The sequence below is a fragment of the Lytechinus variegatus genome, chromosome 11 (assembly GCF_018143015.1).
Source record: "Lytechinus variegatus isolate NC3 chromosome 11, Lvar_3.0, whole genome shotgun sequence".
NCBI classification, from domain to species: domain Eukaryota; kingdom Metazoa; phylum Echinodermata; class Echinoidea; order Temnopleuroida; family Toxopneustidae; genus Lytechinus; species Lytechinus variegatus.
In genome coordinates this window covers 25,357,840-25,367,415 of record NC_054750.1, presented here as the reverse complement: position 1 = coordinate 25,367,415, position 9,576 = coordinate 25,357,840, and the positions used below count along the sequence as shown (strand labels likewise).

General features: G+C 35.6%; 1 protein-coding gene across 1 annotated transcript; it reads right to left on the bottom strand.

Annotated features, from left to right (window-relative positions):
• Positions 1–477: 477 nt before the first annotated feature.
• On the bottom strand, positions 478–5,805 carry LOC121423496 (uncharacterized protein YGR130C-like). The gene is made up of 3 exons (XM_041618844.1): positions 5,727–5,805; positions 1,823–1,919; positions 478–728 (listed from the first exon to the last, which is right to left on the bottom strand). Exons 2-3 carry the CDS (start codon positions 1,917–1,919, stop codon positions 478–480), a joined length of 348 nt encoding a protein of 115 aa, XP_041474778.1. The 5' UTR covers positions 5,727–5,805.
• Positions 5,806–9,576: the final 3,771 nt, after the last annotated feature.

Here is a 9,576-nt window from a genome sequence, read left to right as displayed (position 1 = left end):
TACATTTCATGAATATAGGGGGGGGGGAGGCTACGAAGAGGGCCTAATTTTACTCCAAACTACACTGTTAAAAAAAGTGATTTTACAGAAAATAAACAGAAGATTTTGCAGAAAGCAATAACAGAATCATTCTGTAAATTCATAAATCAGGAAATTTTTCTGTAATTTAACAGAACAGGTCTGTTTAAAAAGGGGAAAAGGATGTTTTATTCAAGGAAATTTGTAAGATTCCATACTCCAAATACCAATTTCTTGTAAGATTACGCAAATCGGTAAGATTACAGGTGTTCTCGAGACTCTGCTGCAGGAACTTCTTTTATTTTGAGGATAAATTTTCTAACAGTGTACCGGTATAGACTGTACAGTATATTAGTTGCGCAATTTTAGGCCTACTAGTGGAACGAAAAAATTGTCTAGTTGTAATTGATCATATGTGTTGCTTAATGACAGTGATATTTTGGGCTACCTTGTTCATATTTATGTTGGTGGTACCACTGTTGTTGTTGCTGCTGTTGTTGTTGTAGCTGCTGTTGTTGTTGTAGCTGCTGTTGTTGTCGTTGCTGCTGTTGTTGTTGTTGCTGTTGTGGTTTCCTCAGACTCTGAAGAAGAACTTGAAGAGCTTGATGAAGAGCTTGATGAACTGCTTGATCGTTTGTTACGGGCCAATACGCCATGCACGTCATCGTTTCGAACATCGTTTTCTCTGTCCACCATTTCAACGTCGTCGACTAAGGTTTCGATTATCAGATCAGACAAAAGCAATTAGACAAATAAATCAATGCTAATCTAGATGGGCATTTTTGTATAATGATAACAATGGAAACATAAACACTTGAAAATTTTTAAAAGGGAGTGCGTGTGTTACCCTTTCCAGTTGTATCATTTATTTATACGGCAGTGAGCCGAGTGAACGAGTGAAAAATAATTACTTTCAAGCTAGAGCAATATTTTCAATTTTTGTGACGAATAAAAGCTGCAACGCTAAAAAATATATATATTTTCATTTTTAGAGACATTATTATTGCAATTTAAGGTATAATAAAATATGACAGGAAATAAAATTTTAATGATACCAACCCCCTTTAATGAGGTGAACTGGGAGATATTTTACACTCGTATAGCAATCGAAGCACTTTGTCTTGAACCTCCAAATAATTAATGTAAATCTACAAGATCTTTACATTACAAAGAAAATATTAACTATGGTTTTTGAAGTTCTTCATGTGCAAGAAACCGTGTTGAATTAGGCGGGCAGATCGTGCCGAAAATGTTGGATGTCCCCCCCCCCTCCGATCCGAAACACGGATCGACATCACAGACTCTAAACTGCATTTTTAAAATTTAGCCTCTGCAGGGAAAACATTTAAAGCGACATAACCATTTTCTTAACAAATATAGTAAAAGTTTTAAGATTAGAGCAAGCTTGACGATATGAATTGAATACTGCATTATTCAATATGTATACAGGGCCCTCATATATATATATATATATTTTTTTTTTCTTCTTCTTTTATGGATTTTTTTTTTTTTTGGGGGGGGGGTTTCAGCCCCCTAAGCTTCTCTCCAGAACCGCGTCTGAGGAAATGCAGGATCTCATTGAAATATTTCAGATGTAGGGATGATTTCATTGTCTGATTTCTTATCAGTTTCCTTCGGCACGCCTTCTTAAGATCAATAAAAATCAATCAATAAGATCAATCAATAAAATCAATCAAATCAATCAATCAAGATAAAACAACAACAAAATGGAACAGTTTTAAAACCATTGTGAAATTCGTATATATAACTGAAAATAAAATAAAAACACAGAGAATTTCCTTACCATATACGTGAACGCTTTTTGCCTCGACCATCACTTGGCTTAGCATGATGCACATGCAAAATATCATGCAAACGAGTGTCAACTTGGAAAGCGCCATCTGTAATTAACGTAAACAAAAAAAATCATCATTTTTTTCAATCAAATCAATACTGTAATATACTTTACAGTGTTGTAGTGCCTTGATGCTCGGCCTTGGCCTTAAGGCGCCTTAAGGCCTATTTTTTCAAAGCCTTGGCCTTGAACATTCAAGCCTTGGCCTTGAGAGGGCCTTGGCCTTGGCCTTGAGGATTTTGAGCCTTGAAATTTCAAGGCATTTTCAAGGCATTTTCAAGGCTTTTTCAAGGCATTTTGTATTTTGTACTTTCATTTGTTTTATAAAAGTAATTATAAATGTTTCAATTGTTCTGTACATCTAATGACACTAAATACTACCAGTCAGCCGCAGCAGAAGCAGTAAGTGTACTTAGCAGTGCCATCAATTGCAATTATCATCACATAATTATGTAGAGAAATGATGAAAATTAATATATATTATTTATTGGTAATATGATGTAATCATGACTAATAAGGATAATGACAATATCAATAATAATGATAATTATGATTAGGATTATAGTCAGTGGGGGGCACGTGCCCCCATGCCCCCCCCCCCTATCGGCTGAGTAAAAAAAAGGAGGAAAAGAGGGAGAAAGGAAGAGAAACGTAGTGGGAAAGAAGACATTAATGTTCATTATAATGTCATAATTATGTTATGTTACATTACATAAGAAACATTTTTTTCATATAAATGAAACATAATTGGGTCAGGGCATATATGTCTTCATTGTTCTTGGTGCTCTCATTGTCTGTTTACCGAGATATATAATCCTGTTATACTAAAACCTCCCGTTTTCAAGTCAATATACACCAAACTACCAAATATATTTCCTCGCACTTCGAGTTATTCTTTTACATGAACAATAGTATGCTTCTTTTTCATGAATACTTTAAGTGATTGTCCCATTTTAAGGTCTTAATATAAAACATTTCCTGTCCGTGCTTACGTTCGCAGTAGTGGATTGGTGAAAGATGTCTGCTCTCCATCAATTCCTAGAATGAGTCCTTAAAATGTCTCTTTTTCTGTTTTCTGATCTGAATATCAAAAATTTTCAGCTCGCGCTTCGCGCTCGCATCATTTGGTTAGTGAACTACGTAAGGTGTTCTTGAATTCCTACAAACAAGCCTTAAAATGCCACTCTTCAGGTCTGAATTTCCTAAATTTTCAGCTCGCGCTTTGCGCTCGCAAGATTTGATTAGTGAGATGGGTATGTTAATCATGATTACAAGTGCTTTATGTGCATGTTTAGATGTAATTCTAACAAAATCAGCAAGCGCTTATTGGCACTCCCATTAAATGACTATGGTGAGATGTGTATAATCTTAATAGATAAAAGATTCCTAAAATAAAGTCCTTAAAATCTTCCTGTTTGGGGTCAATATTTACAAAAATTTCAGTTCGCGCTTCGCGCTCGCATTATTTAGCGAGACAGGTACGTATCATGATTACAAAAGATTGATTGTAATGTCCCTTTTTAGGTTTGAATATCAAAAATTTTAAGCTCGCGCTTCGCGCTCGCATTATTTGACTAGTGAGATACATGTCCGTTTATTGGCACTGTCCTTATAAAAATATCTCTATTAGGTCAGTATACCTGGCAACTAGGCGCGCTTTGCGAGCTCACTAGGCAGTTCCAAGTTTTTGCTGGTGCCCCCCAATGCCGTGACCCACGGTACGCCACTGAATATACCGATTTTATGACAGGAATAATTCTGACAGATCTGACTGCAATTTTGACAACAATTTTCATACTTTAAAAATAGCTTACTCTAAAGAATGATAACAAGGTTGATTTCTATTCCATTAGGTTTTCCTTGTATTATTTTCTTTGACCAACAAGAATGTTTTAAGTCTTAATGATATTCTGAAAAGATTCGGTAAACTTGAACACAAACTTCAATTTCGTCATTTCCAAATGGGCTATGGCATCAATGGCATGATGAGCCAAAAATTTTGAGGGGCCAAGCATGGCATACAGAGCAAAATTGTAGGTTTCAAAATCAACAAATTTTGGATTGTGCTTGCATAAATTATTGTTAAGTAAGGTTCGCATTCAATTTACACAAAAAAATGCTTAGAATGTCTAGTTTTTAGGTCGAAATATTACAAATTTTTGAGCTCGCGCTTTGCGCTCGCATTATTTGATTGGTAAGTTATGTATCCTATTTATGAGTCACTAAATGCAGTCCAGAACAGCTTCCTTTTCTGGTCAGTAAAAATTTCAGCTTGTGTTTTGTGCTCGCGTTAATTTGTTTAGTAAGATGCACACCTTTTTCATGATTACAAAAACAGCTCAAAATATTTAAATTTCATTTCTTATTACATCTTATTACAACATCTCGCAAGGATGCCCTTTTAACAGTGATTAGCACCATAATTGACCCAAAATCAAGTTTTACAACTTCAAAATTGATTTTTTTTCAAAACCACTTGCTCGCTATGCTTTCTATAGCGGGAAATTAAAGCCTAAATCAAAATATCTGTCTTATCAATTAGAAATCCCTTATAAAAGCTTTGCTGAACTGCACCAAAATTCTCATTTTGACTTATATTGTAAGTGCATTTTTGGCTTTGACCTCCCCCCCCCAAAAAAAAAAAAATACATTCTGCCTCCCCTGTACCAGGTAGAGGAGAAAGACATATGTTGAGAATGGGCATGCCAGGATCAGATCACCTTGGTAATAATAATTATTGCAATGTGAATCGCCTAGATTAATAATTAAATGTTTTTATGTCTAAATCTACATGATCTATCATGAAATTATTTTCGTTTTAAATGTACAAGGGTCAAAAATTTTGCTCGCTCACACCTTTTATACATTGGTCCTGTGTGTCATGTATGCCGCCTATAAGCATTGTTGTCTATTTTTTTTTCCCATGTATTGTACAGTTGAAATGCCTTGGCCTTGAGGTTTTCAGGCCTTGGCCTTGGGTTTCCATGCCTTGGCCTCAGCCTTGGTTATTGAAGCCTTGGCCTTGGGTATTAAAGCCTTGGCCTTGGCCTTGGAGGTTTGAGCCTTGACTACAACACTGATACTTTAATCATCATTGTTATCATTATCAAAATAAGGGTAGGGGGCTGATTCAGCCCGAATCTAACCCATAATTACTATCGGCTTGAAGGTTGCCCATGATAAATCTCAGAAAGTGTTCGGCATTTTTTTTCACAAAGCAATTTTGTATTTTTTTGCTTAATTATTTTATTTGCAAATTTATTAATGAAATCCGATTTCGGCTCCTCTAAATAACTAAATAATGATTCAAAATGTTAATACTTACGTTCAGGTTATAACAAGATGTGGTTTTCAAAATTATTTTCTTGTGTACGTTATTATTCTGGTTTAAAAAAAACTGTTACTAACATTCGTCACCGGAATTTATCGGCATGATTATATAAGACAACAACAACAACAACATCAACAACAATCCGAGCGAGGTCTAGACCCCGTAACACAGAGGTAACACAAAGGTTAGCGATTAATCATTAATTTGAAAGAAGAATTCTGATTGGTTCCTAGTCAGTCTACTGAGCAAGATGCACATGCAACGATGATCTTGATAGGCCATTTCATTTAGCGATTGTGGTATGGGTCCTGCTCTGGTTACAAACTTCGCAAAAAATAAAAAATGAATAAAGAGGCCAGTCAGCCCCCAGATTCTTTGAACTAGATCAAACTTTGAGAAAAAGATTCTCGATATATTGTTACCGTGACGTTGCTATTTTCTGTCGAAGCTAGGGGCCACCATTTAAAGGCACCGACCGCAGGGCATACAGGAGATCGATGTCTAAAGAGTAAAACAATTTACCTTGTTGTTGCCGATAGATGGATCCTCAAAACTCTGAGTCTTTGCTGGATTCGGAAATATTCGAAAAGAGAAGGCTGGAGATGCGACAGGCAGAGATTAGCGATGTCAGGAAATGGTCAGAAACTTGGGTCGCCATCCCTTAAATAATGTCAAAGTTGTGATATCAAATATTTCCCTGCCCAAATCCCCCTCCCTTGAAACCACTAAAATGTATATTAATAATGCGTACATTCACTCATTGGTTATAAGCCGCAATCCATATTCGAAATGAAATACATTTATTTACCCTTGGTTTATTTGCATATTCTCACAGCGTGAAATCATTTCCTCATCGTTTTTTTTCCTCGAATAACTTCATTTTTTTTTAAATGTGCAAGCCATTTTCACGGTCATCCACTGGTTAGTTAATTAGTAAGTCTTAAAATGGACTAATTAGGATGAATAAACATTGTACTGATTCAGAATAAACAATGTCATAATTAGAACGTTGAATGGAAAATTGAAAAAAATCATCACTTTAAAACCATCTTTAATAATTCGCACAAGTTTATACGTCATGGCGCATTACATAAACATTTTCAGAGGCCCATTTTATAAAGACTTAAAAGTATCGTAATGTTGCCATAACAGGCAGGGCTCTGCCTCCAGTGAAAATCAAGGTCATCTGGGGCCCGTAGCAGAAAGAGTTGCAATCAATCGCAACTCTAAAAAATCACGCACAACTTGATTTTCAACCAATCATCAGCGCGCATTTGGGACTTGCGATTGATTTTTTGACTTGCGATTGACTGCAACGGGCCCCTGGAGAGTCAAAGTTACCTTTGTTGTACGTCCTTATGATACGTGACCAAAATATTTTAACAATATCAGTTTTACGATGTTTACCGCGATTTCTGGACTAGTTTTCATCTTACAACTGCATTACCCTTACCACGATCATGTTCGTAAAAAGCGTATTATTATTTAGCAGATGTTTTTGGGGGGAAAGGGGGGGGGTGTGAAAAACCAGCTTTTTAATTTTTTTTCACTCAATTTCTTTTCCCCTTCTTTATTACTTTTCATTTATTTTCCTCTTCTTGTTTGGATGTTCAAATTCTGTTCCAGAAAATTTGTGGCCTATACTCTTTTTGGAGGTGACTTTGTTTGTCAAAAAATATCCCAAAACTAAACACGCTATTTGGGTAATTCTTTTAAGCCCCCCTACTTATGAAATCCTTGATCCGCCCATAGTACAGACAGTCATATAATATTACAGTAATATCAACGATAGTAAAATTAGGGCGGGGAGGATGTCCCGCCACCTCCCTTGATTTTTAAGTGATCACAACAAGATGAAAATATGACAGCGGAAGAGGGGGGGGGGGGGGGGTAATAAAAAGGAAGAAAGAATATAATTTATACAGTAAAAAGAGTTTAATAAGTCCATGCAAACCCCTCTTATAATGCATTGGATTAACTCTCTTCTCATAAGTCATTGCCCCCAATCACATAACATGGAAATTTAACCCCAGCTCCTTACACGTACCTATTTAGTATTTATAATGGAAAATTAGCATAACGCCTCGTCAATAAAACCCGTTGTGCAGTGGGATTTGAACCATGGATCTCGTGGTTAAAAAAACCCCAAAACATCCTAGTAAACAATCTGACCAACTTTGCCATGCATTTCTGCTCCAATGAAAGATCGCTAAACCATATTTCCTGTTTTGTAATGAGTTTTTCAAGGTTAATAAATGTAAACATTGGCTTTGTAATTATCATTTTTTTAAAATCGTGTTTGTTTCGGTCTTGTGTGATACCTAAAACCGAATTTGCCCATCGTTTCTATTTTTCTCCTTCCTGTCACTATCACTACCCCTTTTCATAACTTTATCATAACTATCATCATAACCACTATGTTTATTTATCACTGTTTTGTTTGTATCAGTTTATTGTTTTATTTGATTTAAATTCATTTCCGTTGAAAACACGTAACCTAATGTTGTTGTTGCGAATATCGCTGCGCGGCTGACAGAAGGGAGGTATAACGCGCCCGAGCCCTGGACAGAAGTTTTTGAGGAAAACGTCTTCAAAAGTTTTTCTATTAATCTTGCACGTTTTTAAAAATCCATCAAGCATTACACCGAAAATTTCATGAAAATCGGGAAGAAAGTTATGACATTTTGAAGTTTGGCTTAATTTCACAAAACGGTTTTATGCACATAGGTATCGGATCGGTATGCATATGAGGTGACTGATGATGTCATCCACTCATTGTCATGTGAAACAACGATTAATTCCTCCTTGAACAGGTGGAATTAACTTTGTTTTATACTATAAGGTTCAATCAAGTTGGGCCTCATTGTCAAATCTGTAGAAAATGAAATGTTGTATAATTCAATAAAAAACAACAACAAAAGAAATAGTGAGTGAGGGACATCATCGACTGTCTCATTTGCATGCCACTGAGTTGTGCATATCACTGTTTTGTGAAAAATAAGCGAAATTTAAAATGTCATTATGCTAATTTGATTTTCATCTATCTATTCAAAATCAATATTTTTCTGGGGTGGACTTGACCTTTAAGGTGAAGAAATCGTTTCAGACGTAAATGGAATGAATAAAGCGTTGGAATCGACCATTCATAGTAAATTTGGTGCCGTGGCCGAGTGGTCCAATGCGCCTGGCTTACATGAAAAAGTCAGGGGTTCGATCCCTGGCCGCGGCAGCTATGCCCGTGAGCAAGGCATTTAATCTACAATGCTCTTTCATCCTGCTTTCAAATAAATGGAAATGCTATATGCATTATAGGTAACCAGGTGTGAACTTGTTTACAAAAAATTGGTCTGAAATAAGTTAATATTTTATACATTAGATTGAATTTACTGTTTACAATGCCCTAAATGGTAGTTGCCCACAATATATTTCAGATTTGTTGATCCAATTATCAAACACCCACTCATACCGTACCAGAGATGCTGATAGTAATGGGATCATAATACAAAAGTGTAAAACAGAGAAGGGAAAGAAAAGGATTTCAGTACACGGTTCAATTCTGTGGAATAATATTCCATCTACAGTAAGAAGGGCGGCAACCTTGCAATCATTTATTTCATCTTATGGAGAAACCGAAGATCTTTTTCCAGGTTTTAAGACACAGTTTGCTAAACTTTATTCTGTTTGTATCGTTCTAATTTGCTGTCCTTTTTTTCTTTTGTATGTGTTTAAATGTAGCAGGGCCCTCTGGGAGAACAGTGTACGTCACTGATGAGGCTACCCTGGATAAATAAGACTTTATAATAATAATAATAATAATAATGTGTGCGTCCTTATGCTTGGCGAGGAATTTGCGCCCTTCTACCACGCCAGCCGTGCGACGATATTATCATAATTTTCATTTTGTTACACACTTAAGTAAGATATTCAATTGCGAATCTTTCTGATTTATAAAGGTACAAACTAGCACCTGCCAACACGAAATAATATATTTAAAGAAGGTATAGTGTTATATGATTATTATCATCATATTGCTATTATACGTAATGATTAATCATTTTCAACATTGATGATATCGTTATTGTTTGAAATGAGTCCTGGGCTCCATCTTACAAAGAGTTGCAATTGATCCAAACAATCATCAGTGTCATAATTTTTTTTTTCTACAGGAAATTTTCAAAACGTCGTATGTAAAACAAGGAGAACACACCAAATTGTCAAGAAATCAATGAATTTATGGATATACATTCATATCTAGAATTTTTTTGGGAACAAACATGAATTTTATATGTTGACTTTGTAAGACGGCCCCTGAAGTCAGATGATAATAAAACATTACCCTATTTTTATTTTCTTTGCAGTAATTATAGGTTAT

What these genes read in the sequence shown, in the direction of transcription:
- LOC121423496 (XM_041618844.1), bottom strand. Translation starts at nt 1,919, where the DNA reads ATGGCGCTTTCCAAGTTGACACTCGTTTGCATGATATTTTGCATGTGC. An exon ending in AAAAAGCGTTCACGTATATG is followed by an intron (nt 729 to 1,822) that starts GTAAGGAAATTC and finishes TCGAAACCTTAG; the next exon opens with TCGACGACGTTGAAATGGTG.